The 20,503-nt window shown below is 35.2% G+C and overlaps 1 protein-coding gene across 2 annotated transcripts in view; it reads right to left on the bottom strand.

The window, feature by feature from the left end:
• The window catches only part of TTLL7 (tubulin tyrosine ligase like 7), a 120,444-nt gene that overhangs the window by 46,976 nt on the left and 52,965 nt on the right, over positions 1–20,503 (bottom strand). For both annotated transcript variants that reach the window (XM_074335041.2, XM_074335042.2), the window contains 4 exons: positions 16,764–16,980; positions 12,029–12,193; positions 6,924–7,082; positions 2,083–2,177 (listed from right to left, as the gene is read on the bottom strand). In XM_074335041.2, coding sequence (XP_074191142.1) covers positions 2,083–2,177; positions 6,924–7,082; positions 12,029–12,193; positions 16,764–16,980 — 636 coding nt within the window. The remainder of the gene's footprint in view (positions 1–2,082; positions 2,178–6,923; positions 7,083–12,028; positions 12,194–16,763; positions 16,981–20,503) is intronic.

Below are 20,503 nucleotides of genomic sequence, written 5' to 3' on the forward strand. Positions count from 1 at the left end.
TCATAAGAAGAGACAGGATTTGAGTGACAGGCAGTAAAGGAAAGGCATTAGGGTAAGGAATAAAAGAAATTATCAGTGAGAATGGGCCAGATATATGAGAAAAATAATGAGATTATCAGCTTAACTAAAACAGTTTGAGTTGGAGAGAAATAGCAAATTAAGATAGAAAAGCTAAGGTTAAGTCATATTATGAAAGGAGCTTAAGACTAAGTATAGGCAATAGAAATCCATTTAGGTTCTTGAGTAGAAAGATAACACAAATGAAAAAACAAACATTGCAATAGTTTGAGTAAATTAAATATAAATAGGAATTTTTAGAATCATGGAACAATTTATCCTATCCAAAATTAAAGTAATTCATATGACAATTACTCAATAATATTTAATAAACAGGCAAGAATTTTCCTAGTGTTCTTTGATCCTGCTTATGTTCTCATGATGTGCCCATCCCATACCCAGAAACAGTGAAACACAAACCTAACACATATATGCCCATGGAGTTCTCCATCTGGTTGGAGAGAAAAGAGGCATCTGCAACCTAAACTTCATTTGCATGTGCTCTAAATGCTAAGAATTGTGCCAAATTTCCTTAGTGGAACAACACTAACAAAAATAATAAAGATGAACTCCAATTCTCCCTTAGTTTTAAGTCTGGAAACTACTCAGTTTAAATGTATATATCTCATTTTTAAGATGACCAAAAACATCTGTAGATAAGGTCCTGATTTTTGTACCATCATTGGCAAATTCAAAAGACATGCCCAAAAAAAAAAAAAAAAAAATACAAGGCCTACCTGCACAATAACACTAAATGCAAAAAAAAAAAAAAAGTATAGGCTTATTGCTTAAATAATTTAAAATACTTGATGTACTTGTATTAGCTAAATAAACAAAAAATTCCCATTCTACATCTCTTTCCTTTCTATTCATTTCTTTTAACATAATTGAAATAATTCAAATATCAGTAGAATTTAGGCAAATCATTCTTTGATCAGGCAAAAGGAGCCATTATGAAAATTTCTAAACAAGTTTGTATGTCGAGCTCTTTTTTAATGATGCTTTCCATATAAAGGCACTTCTCAATCAGGCATCAGCTAGATGCTTGGAAACATTTAAAATAAGTAAATACTTGGAAGCATCAGACAGTTTTTCTAGACTTCTTGAAATGACAATTACAATCCACTGAAATCATAAAATCACTGATCTTATATGACCTCAGAGGTCCTTTAATCCAATACCCTAAATGCTTTTTGAATACTTATAATGGCAGACAACTCACTACTTCATGACCAGTTTAAACTTCTAACAGATTTATTTTATAATGAGCCAAAAGCTTTCCCACATAACAGCATTTTGTATATTTGCCATCCATTATTATGCACACTGCAAGCAGCATCCCGCTTCTGGGTATATATCCAAAGGAGTTCAAATTAGGATGCAAGGAGATATTCCACTCCCCTGTTCATTGCAGCATTATTCACAATAGCCAAGACGTGGAAGCAACCTAACGTTCATCGATAGATGAATGGACATAGAAAATGTGGTGCATATATATACAATAGAATATCATTTGGCCTTAAAAAGGAAGGAAATCCTGTGTATGCTTTTCAATGGGAAGGTTAATCCTCAATTACCAACTGCCTTTCTTTTTTGTTTACCCAGGTAGCAGGATATAATGCGAAGACCTCTGGACAGAAAGGAGGAAATCTACGTGGTTTTGTTTTTACTTTCTGAATGACCTCTCTGCTTTAGTTTCTTCTTGTAAGGTGAGAAAGAGAATCCAGGGGGTTTCCTAAGGCATTCTCCAATTCAACCTCATACTCTATATTAAATAATTATATCAACACTGTAATTTAACCATATTTACTATAGGTTCAGAGCATTAAATGGACAGAAAGAAAAACTGCACTAGAAATGAGGAAAAGGTATTTAAAAAGCAAAAAACTAAATGGGTTTGAAGAATGGGATCAAGAAATTCAAAGTAAAAAATACAAAAGATTACATGTCAATCCTAAGTACAAATGATCATTCTATGTTAAATGTGGTGGGAAAAAAATCCCAAAGATGGAGGCAATACTTTACCTGATGTTTAGTAGCTTCAGTGCATTTAGCAGCACTCCCCTTTTTACATCATAGTCTATTTTCTGATCAGTTCCAAAGCTTGGAGCTCGATTGATCTAAAATTTACAAAGAAAACAATGAGTAGCCAAACGTTGGTAGGTCAATAAATATTCAATACATATTTGTTAATCTGATGTGGAATCCCCAACCATTAGAAGGACTCTACGATAAATCTCAGAGTTTTCCATGGTAGACGCCCAGTTACCATGGCCACAGCTGCCTTCCCCACCACCCTAAGTGAAGGCACTGCATGGGAACTGACTTATCACCACTCCCTTCCCCCTGCTGCCTGGGCTCAGGGTCTTCAGTCAGCATGTCTGCCCTCTCCCTCCTCTCCACTCTGTCCGACCCATTACCCCAGGCACTCTAAGTTTCAAGTTTTGAGACATAAAAGTGATTCATCCTGTATAATAATGTAACAAAAATTAATATGCATGTGACCAGTATAGTAATAATTATATGCATGTATCTTATGTACTTAGCATATAGAAACTATCAGTGCCCTGTTTTCACTGCTTCAGATCTTCTGGATAATCTCATCTATTGCTACCTAAAAAATAAACTTTGTTGCTTTCTACCTGGATCAAACAAGAAATCATCAGCGTCCATTTCCAAAGGCATTGACCACATTACTCAGAAGATACCATTAAGGGTAGCTGCAAACTAACCTCTATGAGCTTTTCTAACTGTATAAGGACTCACGGGAATAAATGAGCCATTTGTGTTTGTTCTACTTTCCTGACATTGCCAGGATTTCATTAAGATGAAAAATAAGAAGTAACTCTTTGTACCTGAAATCCATTAGACAATATACCACCACTTCAAGAGCTGGAGTTTTGCTTTTGTCTTTGTTTTTCCTGAGCTTTGTTGTTGTTATGAAAATATAAGTGGAATAGGAGGTGTTTAAGAAAATTACTTACTTAAGTCAGTTGGTTAGAACACTGCTGAGTTCAAAAATGCAGCTTAGCTTCATGACCACCAACTAACCCCACAGGCTATCTCAAAAAACACGTATGCTACTAGTCATAGAAGAGGGTCGTCTTATACAAATCCATCACCACATGACACAAGATAATTGATGGCATACATTTTACAACTGAAAGCTGAACAGAAATGCCACATTATACTTAAATCATCCAGGAATATAAATGACTCTCATTAGAAATGTGGTACAGGATCACTGCAGAAAAATCAGTAAATAGAAGCTAAAAAAACAACATAAACATCACCTGTAATCTGACTACCTAGTGTATTGTTAACCATTTGAGAAATGGCATTCTAGATATTCGCTAGGGACACATATTTATAATATTCATTTTACCTTCCGAATACATGTCCGTATTAATTATTCTATTCTAAAACTCAAGCTTTTCTCTTAACAATACATCATGAGAATCTTCCATGCCATCACTTTGATGGATGCATGAAGTCTTTTTATGCCATGCCAAATTGTATTTTTTATGGAGATATGCCATACGGTATTATTCATTTTCTGATTTCTGATTTAGAAAATGAACATATTCCTGCCTGTGTGATGTGGTCTCAAAAGGAAGGCAGTAGCTTGGTAATTGTAAAAACACCGAGGTATATTTGAGAAAGGGAGTTCATTAACCTGCTACTTCAAAGCTCGAAGTGTTTCCTCTTACAAGTGCAGAGAAAGGATACAGTAATGTATTTTATATATTAAAAAAGAGTTTCAACTATCCCATACTGACTCAAATCTCTGGAATTTGTAATACAATCAATGATAGTTCAGCTACTACATGTAACAGGATTATAAAATAAACCAGACATTTAAGAACTGACGATTAAGTGGTTCACTGAAATGTTCCTATCTGTACAAAATTCCTTAGGTGTTCCACTCCAAGATTGCGTCTGGAACTCTGCCAGGCATATCCCTCCGCCAGGATGGTAACAAGGTCTTTGTACAACACAATCTCAGACCCTTCTCTCTTACCTATTTCAGATTCTTCCCCCTACTATCATATAAAAGAAATTGGTCTATGACAAAACATACCCACACAATTAAACTAGTATGTGAAAAGGGAGAAAAGCTTTTTTCAGTTAACATTTTGGATTTTCTTTTTACATTTTATGAGAAAGGTAAAGAAAAAAACAAAAGAAGAACCACAAATGGATGACACAATAACAAAAAGCTGTTAAGCTCTGAAAATTAGGCCAAAAATCTACTCTGTAATGTTGTCGGCTTTAGTTCTCATTTCCTATCCCAACCTAAAACAGGCAAAACCTAGCAGACATTACAGTCTTAAAGCTCAGCAGCTTGTAAACACATGCAAAAATGAGAATTACTGAAAAGCAAATTAAATTAATATACTACTTATTAGTCATCCGAACCATAGTTGTATTACCAAAACAAACACAATCATTTCATGCACATATCAAAGTATCCATAATAGATTCTGTGCTCTTAAATTAGTGCTATTCCCTCTGCCCAGTAACTCCCCCCCACCCCACCCCATCTCTCCCAGCCCCCAGCCTCTACCCCACCTTCTACAGCCTTAAACATCCTGCGCAGGTGTTCATTCTTCTGCAAACATTTTTTTTTTTTAACTCCAAATACACACATGTAAACAGAGAGATTAATCACTCTATTGTTTGTGCTGGTTCCCTGGTCGCTACTTATAGTTACTACTATAATATTATAATAAAATACATATAAAAGTCCCCACAAGACCAGGACAAGTATTCTGTCTCATTCTTCTTACAACTCTACCACCTGGCACAATGATTTATTGAAATTAATAGAGGATACTTAAAGTATTAGCCATAAATTCATACTCCACCAAATTTCCACATTTTTCCCTAAAAAAATATTTTCTACGCTTGAAAATTTCTGCAATTTGCGATTACAAACTATTGCTAGCAATTATTCCAGTGAACTAAATTATCACAGTCTCAGAAGCACCTTCTACCTTATTCCACTTGATGGCGCCAAAAGGTTTTTAACAACATTAGAACCACAATAATGCAGCTGGAAGAAAAAGAAGCATGATGTAAATAAGATTCTTTTAAATGTTTTAATATAACAAATGGTCATGATCCACAGCTTTTGGTTATTGTGGAGTTGTTTTTTTCATTTTTTTTAATGGTTCTGGTTGATCCTGAAATTATGAAAGAATGAATAAAAAATAAAAATATGTTAACGCAAACGATGCTATTTAGTTATTGGTTATTGTGGAGTTTTTTAAACGGTTCTTATTGATCTGGAAATGATGGAGACAATAGAGTATGAAGAAACATGAATGCAAACAATGGCATCTTGAGCCTTTAAAAAAATAAAGAATTCAACCATTCAGTCAATTCTGATTTACCAAGCTAAGGCAAAACTCCTGTTAGGCAAATGCTTTTTTAAAACAGGTAATTAAATATCTATAAAGTCATTATTCCCTGTTATCCTCTCAGTTCCATCTTCATGCATGTGCCTTCACTTTTTCCCCACCCCGTCAAGAATAAAAGACACGTGGTAGGGGTAGGAGAAAAAAAATACAGCTAAGAACAGGAAGGGATGACTGCAGACAAAATAGTCAACCTAAAGAAGAAAATGGCAGGCATTAGTAAGGTGAAGGGCCCATAGTGAAGTCAAGTGCTTTCCTATCCGTGGAATGGAGGAAGCAAAAGATAAGTAAAATTCCTCACGTTTATCTTATTTTTAGTACCCAAGTAGAAGCAAAATTTGAACACCTGACAGAACTGTATTTGATTGGAAATATTATACACAATATTTGCTCATAGATTGAAAAATCACACAAAACCATTGGCCCTCAAATTGGAAAAGTGTTATTTCCTTAAAAATGTATTTTGAATGCTTTCATCTCACCTATTACTCATTCAATTTGCTTTTGCAAGCCTTGATATTACAGATATTAACAGCCAACTTCTAAATCATTAACAAAAGATTGAGGCAACCTAAAATGAAAGGTAGGTGTTGATTTTGCTTTCTATGCAATATGTTCCTTAAAATGTAACTAAGCTAGTAAACACTAAGTGTTTACGTATGTGCTATTTTCCTGATAAAGTTTCCTGAACACACTATTTCATGGCCATGTATTCTACGGCCCCAGGTCAGGGAGCATCGAGGGAATTGCTGAATGAGGCACTACTGGAGCACATGACTTTTAAGGTTTCTTCTGGGTATAATATAAACATAAATATGACTAGGAGGAAAGGTATAAAAATCTTGAACAGAGATCATTTTTACTTCTTTTTTACATGAATCTATATTTTCCACAAGTTAAGTGACCTTTAATAAATAAAAGTAAAATAATGCTAACTCTGCCTATATCAGGGACGGGCAGGACACCCAAAGGCACACAGCTGACAGGCTGGACAGGAGTGGGGAGCCCCAGGCACATAATAGGGCCATAGGAATTCATGCTCCCTGGGGTGTTAGGGATTGAATACTGATTAATGAAATATTGGAGCCTCTCTCTCTTGGAGGGTTTGAAGGGGAGACACACTGAAGATGGGGAGGCTACGGTCCTGACGCCCAGGTACCCACAGAGAGAGAAAAGGCAACCTGCAGAAGCCATGAAGTGGTAGAAGCTGTGAGGCTGAGAAAATACGTAGATAACAAATTAGTAAAAACAGGTCCACACATAGATTCAAAATCCCCGGTCTAGAATTCAATACCAATTTGGGAAAAGTAATATCAAACACACTCTACTCAGGCTTCTTTCTGCTCAGTTAATGAAACGACTCTGCCAAGTTTACATTTAAAGAGCATTTGTTTATATACAGAAGACCAGTGATAATTTATCTTTCTTCTTAAAGAAATGTCTTACCTCGAGAAGCCATGGTTTTAGTTTTCTGTCCAACAAAATATCAAATCCCAGGACTTCGAAGCACACACTTTCACTTCCTGGGGGTTGACCAGGTCTGCACATTCGATATGCATGCAGCACATGAGGCTCTGCTACAATCAGAGTCTTAACAACCAACTCCTATAAGTAGAGTGATTAAAAAAATTTTTTAAAAGGTGAAAATGCCTGATTTCTTTGTTATTTCATTTACATCTGTGGAAATAAAGTCTAGACTTACGTTGTGGCCAAGTTTCTGCCCAGCTCTCACTTCATTTCATCCAACTCTTCCCCTGCCCACTTTGCTTCAGCCACGCTCACCTTCTCTGGGCCCCTCTTCTTAGAACACTCTTCCCCTGATATTCCTATGTCTGGCTCCCTGATATTCGAGGGGCCTTCTCTGACTCCAGAGTCAAATGCAGTCACCCACCCATCATTCGTTACTGCATCACTAGACAGCATAGAACCAGCTGATCTAGTTTTGTTCCAGCAGGGCCCTTGTCTGTCTCATTTACAACCCCATTCCCCGGGCCAACAACGGTGCCTGGCATTTAGTAGATGCTCAAAAACATCTGCGAACAAATAAGTAAATCAAAATTGATACATGTGGCTTGTATTTATTAAATAAGTAAGGGTAGGATCATAGGCTAGTTTTCTCAGAAGCCAGACAGAACAGTTTAGGAGTGGCACGCAAGAAAATCCCAGTGAGAATTTCACAACATTTATAGAACCTCCACTTAGACAAACGGTGAAAGGGCTAGGAGAGTTGAGTTTCTTTGTGCAGTGATGATTTTGTAGTTCATAAGGTTTATCTGAGATGAAAGTACAATCAACTGAAGAACTAGCTATCCTCATTTTCTGTGAGGACACATAATACTAGTAGGGTGAATTACTAATGCTAGTAAAGCAAAAAGTTATTTTATTGAGTTTGAGAACAAGCTACGGATTGTTGAAAAGCTGTCTCACTGGTTTTTGCTTAGAATATACTGCTTTTTAACTGCCTTTGTAGAGCCAGTGGCAACATAGCACGGCAGTTAAGAACTTGGCTCTAAAGTCAGACTGCCTGGGTTTATTCCTGGCTTTGCTACTTGCAGGAATTGCAACCACAGCCATGTTGCTTAAACTTTGTGAGTCTCATTTTTCCCAAAGGTAGACTAGCAATAAGCGATAATACCTGCTGCAAAAGACTGGTGTAAAAACAAAATGTGACTTCATGAAACACTCTTAGTATAGCACCTAGAACCAAGTAAACCTTCAATAAGTGTTAGCAACTTGACTATTATTGTTATAGTCATTCTGTCATTCCTCTAGAAGTCCATTTCGTATATCAGGTCACATATAAACTTTCCACTACCTGGTGAGAGCAATATTTATTATATGGAGAAAAATATGGAAGACAGAAATTAACCTCACTGTTAGCCAGAATCCCAAACCAGATGATATTTGGGAAAAAGTGTAAGAGATGCCATGAGAGGTTGTTCTCAGAAAACTGCATTCAAAATAACAAATTAATGGTAAGACCAAAGTATATAAAGATGAAAGGAAAAAAGCCATTTCATATAAATCTTTGGAAATATTACTGAAACCTCTGGAGAGTACGAAAAAAAGTTAAGACCTCGGCTAGTAAATGTCTGTGTGAAGTAAGACATCCAGGAGGGAAAAAAGTGAATATGAATTAATAGACCCTGATTACCAACCTGTGTTTTTCTTCCTACATAAAAGAAACACACTTTTAGCAATGTAAAGGCAAGATTGCATGCATATGTAAAAATCAAGAGTGATATAACCAAACGCATATCAAAATCCACTAATGCTTTTGAGAATTTCCAACATAGTGACATTACTTTGAAATATGAATTGTAGATTTGTACCTAAAGTATATACAAAGCATTCAGGAAGGATGGTTTTATGAATGACTACAATCATTTTAATCTCCATGGTCTGATTTTCTCTTGATTCTCGACTAGTACAAAAGCATACATCTCTGTGCTTCATAGAAGGTATGGAATGTTAGTTTTCAGATATAGACAGCTACTTTTTAGAGAAATTCCCCTCCCCCTCCAAAAAAAGAGGTCATCGAAAAAAATCTTAAGTTAAATTCATGAAATTTGTAACCTATGACATTAAGATAAAAATGTACTACATGATTGCCTTCTCCACCTCCTCCTGTCATTCTCTTTTCATATTATTCCATTGATTCACCTTAAACAGGTATCTTTATAAAGAATAGAGGGTGCCAAAAAATATATACCCATTTTAAGAAAGGAAAACTATTAAAATTGAAATACTCAATATATACCAATAAAAAAAAGATGAATACAAGTCACATTTGACTTCTGGAATTACAAGAGGTGCTCAAAGTGGTTACCGTCAGTGTCCAGACACTTCTGATTACGGTGAACTACTGCTTGAGCAACGTTGACCAAAGTGTCCACTTATATACATTTTTTGTACACCCCTGGTATATGTAATTCTTAATAAACACAAATTAGTAAATACATTAATACAGATTTGACAAGACACTTATAAGAAATGTACTTTGAAAAGTTAATTTACTAAGTGTTAACTAACTGTTTATTTATAGATTATTAATATACATTCTAACTAATGTAGGCAAGAATGATGCTACAGTCAGCCATTTATAGCAGAGAGCATGAAATTGTCAGAGCTTAATAGGCTCACATTGTCCACGTTTAGATCACATCTGAAAATAATACTTTAGGCTCCAACAGAAAAGGTAATTTCCACACCCTCTTAGTAGTATTAGTCTTACTTCTGTATCTTCTCCTAATTCAATTACGTGAGGAAAGTACCATGTAAAACCAATGTATATAAAGCTAATGACAATCATTTTTTTTCTGATTAATTAATTCTCTATATATATTCTTCACCACGGCACCCCAACAGCTTCCACCTTTTCACAAAGACTTCCCTGATGAACCAAACCCATATGGAAGTGAAAAATTTAGCCAAGGAAAAAGAATATCAGAGGGTATATAAAACTTCATCGGTCTCAATGAGCTAAATGACCCATTCATTAAATCATCCAGGTAGTATCGTCTATGAGCTTCCATCAATAAGCTACAGTCTAAAAATAATAAATTTCCCCACTCTGATGCTTCTGACCCACAATGATAATAAATCTGTCATTATTAGAACGTTTTTTGGAATTTCCACAAAATTGGCCTCGCTAAAATAAATACAAATATAAATAAACACAGAATTATTGTAATCAAATTCTTGTTTGGATGTATTTCAGTCTCTCAGGAAGATGTAATAGAACGTTAAGTTGGTGGACATCTAACAAAATCCAGATGACAAACATTTTTCATGGAGCTCGTACATTTTTTAAAATGTTGAATGTGTTGCCAATATTTATAAATCAGGGGATTTATGGCTTCTTTTGACAAGTTAGAAGAATGAACCACACTGGGCCCAAAACACTATGTGGCAAGAACAGGCCAGTGCCGAGTGGTGTCTATGCCCTTCTGACCTCTTACGCTCTTGAAATTACCACAGTCCCAGCACACCCTACTTGCTCCTATCCAGACCAGTTCACGCTTTACTTGCCTGACACTCGTTCAAGAACCTTTGGATTTACATTCCGTGATATAAAAAGTAAGGCATAAAAAACAAATCAACCAACAAAACAATCAACAAAAGGAAAATATAATGACGCCGATTTTTCTGATTTTCTCATGAGAACCAAATTCAACCAACTACGAACTTTCATGTCCATTTTCCATGATAGTCATTAAATTATATATTATTCGTCCCCCAAGGAAATCCAAATCAAATTACATAGCCCTAATCATATTAAGTACTTTCAACATACACACTCTTCTTTTTGATATATCTGCTAGGATGAATAAAGGGTCTGTTTCACCAAAGTTATCTTCTCATATCCGCCTCCTTTATGCTCTTTACCTTTACCATTTGGAGTTTCATCCACAGCTGCCATGGCTTTAAATATCAATTGCACACCAAACATATGTTTTTAACTGCCTGCTTGATCTTTCTACCTGAGATAGCATTTCAGGTTCAGCATAGCTCAGGTAGAACTCACCATCATCGCCTCATGGACTTTCACATGTTCAGGTGTCACTGCCTCCAGGAAGCCCCCCTCCTATTGGTTCCCACCTAAGCTACTAGGTGTGGTCTTTCCTACATCCCCACAGAATTCAATGAATGCCTCTGTTGTTGTACTTCCTACATTGCATTTCATTAACAAGTTTATGTGAGGGTTTTTCCCACCAAACTCTTAAGTTTTTTGAGGATTGGAGCTGTGTCTTAAAAATCTTCAAATTATAAACCAGAGATAGGTTTATTTTAAGCGTTAACAGTGTTTACTGAATGAATGAATAAACAATTAAGTAAACAGAATTATTTTCCTTCATCTGCAAAACTAAGCTCCACATCTTCTTCTCAAAATAAATTCCTCCCTATTGTGTTTCAAAAATGCCACAGCTATTCTCCCTGTAAATCCTCCTTAATCCTGCAGAGGAATCTCTGAATACTTCCCCCTCATTCTGGACATTCAGTTAATTCCAATGTTTACCTCATTTTCACCTCTTTTTTGTGGTTGACTTCAGGCCTTTCTTTCCACTTACATCACTCCCAAGTGCCCTGCTCTACCTACTTTTTGGTCTTCATTCTAACCCATCCTACACCCTTTTTCAGATTTACCTTTTAAATTCATAATCTTGGGCCCTATTACTCTCCTACCTTAAAAACTGGAAGGAATGAATCCTTACTGCATGCCAAGGTAAGCCTTGATTTTGGCCTCCACATACCTTTCCAGCCTTCAGTACCCATGAATTTCCCACAAATACCATATGTGCCAACCTGGACCACTACTCTCATACCTGCACACCTTTACTCATGCTCTTGTTTCCACCTAGAATTCCCTCTTTCCCATCCCTAGAAGTGAAAACACTACTTATCTATCCAGGTCCACAACAAATTCCACTTCCTTTATGAAAACACTCTATCTGTTCAACCTAATGTAATCTGCTTTTTATTTAAAATGCTTGATGATCCTTTAAAGCAATATCAGGAAAGAATATAATTGTGGAATGATATAATCTTACTGAAATGTCACTCCAAAACTTAGCAACGTCATGCTGATTTGCTTGTAGGAATTCTGTAAACCATTTGATGGAACGTTTGCTGCCTTTGTTTTCAGTTTCATCCCTTTCAAAATGTTCATTGTGCTTGTTCACAGAGTAGTTTGTCAGGTGCATGTAGAGCTGGGTCTGCAACAAATAAGAACCAAAGTTGTTATCACCTATGAGACTCTAGAATCATGAGGTTTCATAGAGAAAAAAAGAAAAAGCATGCAAAGATGAAAGATGATTTTAAAGTTTAAAATATACTGATTGACCATCTCATGATTACTTAGATACTTTTCAAATTAATTGGGATGGCACATTTCCCTTAAAAAGATTGTGAATGTAGTTACCTAAAGAATTACTTTATAAATTATTCAAAATACTGTATGTATCATAAAAAGTATTAAAATAAAAAGAATATAGAGAGTAATTAAATGAAAATGTGAAACTACATATTGCTAAGTAAGAAAAATGCTCTTTTGTTTTTGTCCATTTGTTTCTTTTTAATGTTTTAGGTCACTTACAGGTTTTACTCAAATTGGTTTTGGGAAAGGAATTTTCGGAGACAGCATTCTCTGTATTTTCAAAGAAGAATAAAAAGAATGAAAGCTCAAGTAAGTGGCATAAGCCAAGAGGCAAGGACTACCAAACAGCCTCTGCCCTCCTATGCTGGCGAGGAGGCCACTCTAACAGGTTAACGAGACAGTGGGAACTCAGTCAGCAAACAGAAGCAACCACACCAGACTGTCCAGAGTCTGAATGATTAACATTACATTTAAAGTGCTCCAAATTGGGACTTTTATGTCTTAGTCTCTTTATAGCCTTATGTTTGTTGATACTGTTCTCCTCAAACCTGAAAATGAATCCCAAATTTAAAACTTCTCATAATTGTCAATGAATACATGTCGAATAGCTCCTTAGCAACCTAGCATAAACATTCATCAAGTCTGTAAATCGTACGCTCCTGTTCCTACATCCAGGGATTACTTTAGACAGCAATGTTGCATCACCATGAATATACTCGTATACTTCATGCACACGATGAATATACTGGTTTGTTAACAAGCAAGTATATTCACATATTTTATTTTCACTGCAGTTACTTAGGTCTACAGTCTTAAAATCTTTAAAGCAAATATGCGGAACTCCTCGTTTGAGATATATGTTGTTTGCTAATCCATGTGCCCACCCTAATTAAGAATTTATTTTTTCATTAATTAAGCAATGTTTAAGGAGCCATCACTATGTCCTATCGGCAGGAACTTGTTCTGGGCACTGTGGATACAAAGGTGAACAAGACAGACACACGAAACTCGGAAAAATTAAATTAAGTGATATTTCAAAGAAAGAGCATAAACCTTATGCTTGTCTAATTTTAAATACTTCATTAAAAAAATAATCAAAATATAACATTTCTTAGTTTCCAAAATAAAAATCACTTTTTTAACTTATAAAAGGTTGGAAAGTAATTTTTTGAGGATCTCTGCATTTGGCAAGAATTTCCTAAAATAAATAATAATAGCAGTAATGAAAACTCTAGCTATCCTAACCCATGTATTCCGTATCACACGCATTTTTCCTAAAATGTTATCTTTAAAGTAGGACTGAAACTTCCACAGTTTCACATCTACCTTGACAGAAATCTCCTTCTAAACAGTCCATTGCCAGGTGGACGTTTGCCTTAGGAGAAGTGACAGCGGCTATGAACCAAATAGCAACCTGCAAGGGATGAAAAGGATCAACTATTCTCCACCCTATTTCTACTTATATAGGCTAAACATAATGAATTGGGATATACTAAACTTTTCAAGGATTGGTGACTGCAACACTGGTAGCAATAAATAAATGTTTATTATATTACAATGTCTGAAATACTCTCTTATGATCCCCTTATACGTAGTTTATCAGTAATTATCTCTTATAAAAATACATAGCTCATTACAAAATACATGCTCACTATTTAAAAACTTGGAAAGAGAAATAAGGGAAAAAAATATGCAGCCGTCTGCCATCCAAAAACAACCAATGAGAGCATTTTGGTTTATTTTTTCCAGACTTTTTTCTTAAACTTACCTTTTTACATAAGTGATCTCACTTTAGATAAAATTTCGTATTTCACTTTTTTTATTTTTTCATATCTTAAGCTAGGAATTTGATCATGAAATTTTAGAGTTGGTGAGGAACACTTATGTTTATGTAGGAGAACACTGCTTTTCATACATGTAAAAACCAAAGCCAGAACATTACATGATTCAAGAGCACTAGGCAAAGTGAAAACTAGAAGCCGTATTTCCTGCCTTCCAATCTTTCTTTATGATTTCCTAAGCAAATCACATACATATAACTTAAGATATTGAAATAAATCACTTTATCATCTAAATGAGACTCCAAGTCTTAACCTTTCCTATCTCTTCTCGCACTCTTTCTTCTCAAAACATGACTATCTGCTTACATGTATATAATCCATTCTTATCCACTCCGATAATTTAAGTATAATCTATGCGCTGACAAACCCAAAGTATGCCTGTTGCTCAGCTCTCTCAGCTGAACTTCAGGCCGATACTACATATCCAAATGCTTATAGTATAGATCCATGTGGAGGTCATACAGGCATATCAAACCAAACACATCAGCTTTCTGCAGAACTTTTAATAGCCCCTGTATTCCCTATCACACTGAAAATATCCCATCCACACAAGTGCCCATGCCAATATTTTTGAGTTTTATCCTTAGTTCCTCTCTCCTTTTCCCTCATTCTACAAACCCAAAGTGTCAGTATATTATATCAACGTTATCCAGGTTATCATCAATACATCTTAAATCTGTGTTCTTATTCCTAGTGCTGCCCTACTACTACTCCTTCACATGTGGTTACACTGGAATACAGCCTCTTGTCTCCCTCACTCCAGGCTCTCCCAGGCATCTTCACTCCCATCTCACATTCCCCACTCTATAGACCAGTTGACCTTCTGAAGATGCAAATCTCATTCCTTCTTTCCCTTCTTTAAAATCTTTTCATGCTTCCCTTCTTAGGTTAAATTCCAAAACCCTACACATGGTCTACAAGCCCTGAACGATCTAGCCTCCGGGACTCTCCCTCCTCGTATCAGAATACCCATCTCTTCTCAGTCTGTGCTATAGCCATACTGAACGCGTCTGCTTTCTCTAGACATTCCACACTCCCTTTTACCTCTGGGCTATTCTTCTGCCCGAGTTGCATCCCACCCCACCCGACCCCCAACCTGGCTAACCCCTCATTATTCAGATTTCACTGTACAAACTCCCTCTCTAACCTTCATCTCCAACTGGGTTAGATGTCCTGCTGTGCACTGCCACAGCACCCTCACTTTCTTTGACCATTACACTTACTATCAGGAATTTTAATTGCTAGTTTTATTTTCTGCCTGCCCACTAGACTGTTGCTTTTGTGAGATCAAGCACCGTATCTGTCTTGGTTACTGTTTTTTTCCAAAACCAGCACAATGTCTAGAATGCACTAGAGTTCACACATTACTTGGTGACTGGATATATGACACCTTATGACCTTTAAAGGGATGATTCTTTCCTTTATCTTCCTTTCCTGCAAAAACTTTGACAGTTCCCTTATTCTTCCTTTGCCAGGTTTACAACATTTTTCAGTTCATTAAACATAGCAAAATTTATGGTAAGTCATTAGTTAATTTTGAAAATGGTAACCACTCTTAATATTGTTAACTATGTGCATAACACTGGAGAACAATAACCAGGCCTTTGACAAAATGGAAACAATACTGTAACAATTGTAATTTTTGCTAGTAGATCCAAAAACAGGGCTAGAATTTACTTAATAATAAATTAATAAATACAGATAATAAATTACAGTTTCTTTCACAAACTATACAGTCTAAGACTTTCATGATAAATTATGATAATTAGTTTGTCCTTCATCAACTCTAAATTACACTTATGACTTTCATCAATATGTTATGGCTACACAAAGGAAAACTTAATGGAAAAATATCTACAAAAAGCTCCACTTAATAGACTTAAAAATCACACTGAAAGAGCCCATTTATGGCTCTACTTTGCATTTTGTCAATTTAAATTTACAATCTTCTTTCTATTTCAACAAAAGTAAATAACTCTCTTTTCTGATAAGTCTTGCTTTCTCTCTTTCATATACTTTCTTCCACATTGTACATGTTTAAGTTGTACCCTTATATAAAGCCTACTCAAATACCACCTCTTCTGTGAGGAGCTAAGCACAAACTATCCCAATTCTCAACTCCGTAACACTTTATCTGTACTTCCCAATGGCTTATCATTTTTTTGCTTATATTTCTATAGAAATCATTTCTACCCAAGACCACTGCATGCATATATGTGCTTTGAATTCATTTCAATACAAAGCTACTGCATATGCACATGTTATTTCTATGCAAGGCCACACATACATATGTGTGCTTTGAAATCCATTCTTGTGCTCACAGCACCCAAAGGTGGTACTTTTCCCTAAATAGCTTTCCTGCAGCAGAAACATTTTTTTCTTTTTTGTAATTTTCACAAAGCTGTCTATAAATTAGAAGTAGTCTTCTTTGTGTATACAATTCTTCTAGATTATAAAAACCTGAGAAAAGGGACTCTCATTCATATAATCTATATACACAATGGGTGCTTTTAAAAGTACATATTGAACAAATGAATAAAATCATAGATTTTGCCAGGTATCACTTACCAAATTGGACTCATTAGGTGGAATGTACTTCTCTGTTCCCATTCGCACAAGTCCATCATGGTAGAGAAATATCTTCAGTGGATCACACGATGTTACCAGAATATAAATTCGTAAATCAAACTTGTAACCTTCCATTAGGAAAGGCTTGTCGATGTATTCTTGAACAATCAAATGATCCTGAGATGGAAGTTTGTCACCATTTCTTATCAAAGAAATCCTAAGTTTAAAGAAAAAAAATTAAAGGAATAATTTGATATGGAGTCATAATGTTTACAAAGTTATAGTTACTACTCAAGAGGCAAATGATGGCATAAGTAACACCAAAGTCTGTTCCTCCGCAAAAGCCATAAATAGCCACACACACAAAAAAAATTTTGTCAGAATCAATTATTTTGGAATACAGAAAACTAACCAAAAGCTTGTAACAGCCAGGGATCAGGTAATAAAGAAAAAATAAATAAAAGCTGAATCGGTGTAGAAAATCACTGTGGTATTTCACCTTACTCTGGTCCGATCCCCCAAAACCCAGGTCAGCAATGGCCTTGAACAACAGCCCATATTGCCAGTACAGCAGCTGGTTCTAGAGGGAGCAGGACAGACCTTATTCTTATAATGGTCATTGTGTTTTTTATTTTAACCTGTCCCTTGGCTCACTGGAGGACATCAAAGGACAAGCTTCTAACCTGCCCAACTAGGAATCCTCCTAGTGCTGAGGCAAATACTTGGGGAGGCAATTGTGGAAAACATACATATAAAGACAAATGTATTAGTCCCTGCTGCCTAAGGCAACAAATAACATTTGGGGAAAAACAACAGACTAACTAAAAAAAATGGGAAGAAACACTGAGGAATGAGAATCTTTGAGGAACAGGGCTTTGAAAATCTGACATATTTCTAGGAATCTAGAAGGTTATGAGCATGCCCAGGGCTAGGTGCATGCACAGGAAAGACCTGAAAAGGCCCTAAGATCTTACCTCTGGCACAAGCAGGAAGTTGAGGCTAAGGCAGAGTTGTGAACTGCCTAATTGAGTGCTGAAGGAATGCTCCAACACACACACACACACACACACACACACACACACACACACACACACTATCTGCAAGGATTGAGCAATTTATTTTTTTGGTTCCAAGTGTTTAAGAAAATCTCTGTCCAATTACTAGCTGACCACTAGCCTAACAGAATAGGAATTTCAGTGGCCATACACAACAAAGAATACAGACTTTACAAAATTATTTCAGAAAGCGCATTAAACAAATAAACAACAACTACCACAAGCAGCAATAATAACAAAACAATACCTGTATGCGTGGGAGAAGCTGATTTCCAGAGTTTCTACATTATAATATTTAAAATGTCCAATTTTCAACAAAAAATTATGAGTTGTACAAAGCAAAACAAAAGTATGGCCCATACACAGGAAAATTACCAAGTAATAGAGACTGGTCCTGAGGAAACCCAGACATAAGGCTTACCAGAGACTCAACTATGTAAATCAACTATTTAATTTTTTCAAAGATCTAAAGGAAACCACGTACAAAGAATTGAATGAAACCATAAGAATACTATCTCACCAAATAGAGAATATCAATAGAAATGGAAATGACTTTTTTAAAGAGAGGAGGGAAGAAGAACTCATACAGAACTTCTGAAGTTAAAAAGTACAACTGAAACAAAAAATTCATTAGAGGGGCTAAACAGAAGATTTAAGAAGGCAAAAAAATAATTAGAAAACTTGGAAGACAGGTGAATTGAGATTAACTAGTCTGAGGAACAGAAAGATAAAATAATGAAGAAAAATTATCAAAGTTTAAGAGTCCTGTGAGATACCACAAAGAATACCAACACACACATAATGGGAGTCCCAAATGGAAAGGAACGAGAGAAATGGGCAGAAAGAATATTTGAAGAATCAATAGCTGAAAACTTTCAATTTGATGAAAAATATTAACCTACATATCCAAGAAGCTCAATGAAACCCAAGTAGGATAAATCAAAGAGATCCACACTAAAACATATAATCAAACTATCAAAAGCCAAGACAAACAAAGAATCTTGAAAGTGCAAGACTGAAGTTACTCATCATACCCAAGGAATCCTCAATAAGATAAACAGCTGACTTCTCATCAGAAACAATGGAGGCCAGAAGACAGTGAAATAACATCATCAAAGAGCCGACAGAAAAAGAGGGGAAAAAAACACAAAACCTGTTAACCAAGAATTCTATATCTGGCAAAACTATTCAAAACTAAAGGAGAAATTAAGACATGCCCAAATACACAAAAACTAAAGGCATTTGTTGCTAGTATACCTGGCCTATGAGAAATCCTAAAGAGAATCCTTCCTGCTGTAACAAACTGACATTAGACAGCAATAATATCCACACTAAGAATTATAGAACACACATAAAGGTGACTACATGGGTAAATAAAAAAGTTACTATTAGTGTAGTTTAGGTTTGTAGCTCTTCATTATTCCTATATTATTTTAAAAACAACTGCATAAAACAATAATAATAAATCTATGTTAACAGGCACACATGTATACAGATGTAACTTGTGACAATAAAGGGGGGCATAGCTATATAGGGGAGCAAAGTTGTTCTGTTTTGTTTTGTTTACTACTGGAACTCAATTGATTTTAATCCAAACAATACTGGTATAAATTGAGATGTTAACTGTAATCTCAGAACAACCATTAAAAAAAAAACTGACTCAAGAATGTATAGTAAAAAAATGACAAGGAAATTAAATTGATAAACTGGAAAATTATTCAATACTCAAGAGGGCAGAAATGTAGGAATTGAGGAAGAAGAACTATATGACATATAGAAAACAAATAGCAAAATGGCAGAAGTAAATCTTTCCTTACCAATAATTACATTAGTTCAAATGGAATACCTCCCCTATTAAAAGACAAGATTTGGCAAACGTATTCAAAAAAAAAAAAATGGTCCAACTACAGTCTGTCTACAAAAGATTCACTTTACATTCTAAGACTGAAATACGTTGAAAATGAATAAATGGAAAAGATATCTCATGCAAACAGTAACCCAAAAGAGAACTGGAGTGATCATACTGGGATCTGACAAAACAAACTTCAAGATAAAAAATTATTATTGAAGACAAAGAAGAACAGTATACAATTACTTGAAAAAGTCAATGCATCAAGAAGACATAATAATTATAAAAATTATATACACTTAGCAACAGAGCTCCAAAATATATGAATCAAAAACTGACAGAATTTAAAGAAGAAATAGAGAGTTCAATAATAGTAGTTGGTCTTCAATATCCCACTTTCAATAATGGATAAAACAACCAAACATAAGATCAGCAAAGGAAAAAAAAAAAAAAGATCAGCAAAGAAACGATATACTGCATAGATGAGAGGAACCCTTTAACTATCTACTACTGCATTATATGAGATAAACCCTGGCACAGTATGCTTTTTCAGCTATTTTTTATACTGTTGTAAAATCATAGTAATACTTATAATGTTTTAATGTTAAATGTAAATATATGTATATATATATATATATATATATATATATATATATATATATATATATTTTACATTCAACATTATTTTTAACATTAAAATGAGAAAAATGTGAACTTCAATTATTCCTCCCCCAAAAAATTACCTTTGATACTAACATACAGCAAACCAACTTTACATTAAACAATTTAAATTCCCATTAATACACCAACTTTATCTTTAAAATTACTAAACCACA

Source organism: Rhinolophus sinicus, chromosome 14 (assembly GCF_057876585.1).
Source record: "Rhinolophus sinicus isolate RSI-liver-muscle chromosome 14, RSI-T2T, whole genome shotgun sequence".
Classification (NCBI taxonomy): domain Eukaryota; kingdom Metazoa; phylum Chordata; class Mammalia; order Chiroptera; family Rhinolophidae; genus Rhinolophus; species Rhinolophus sinicus.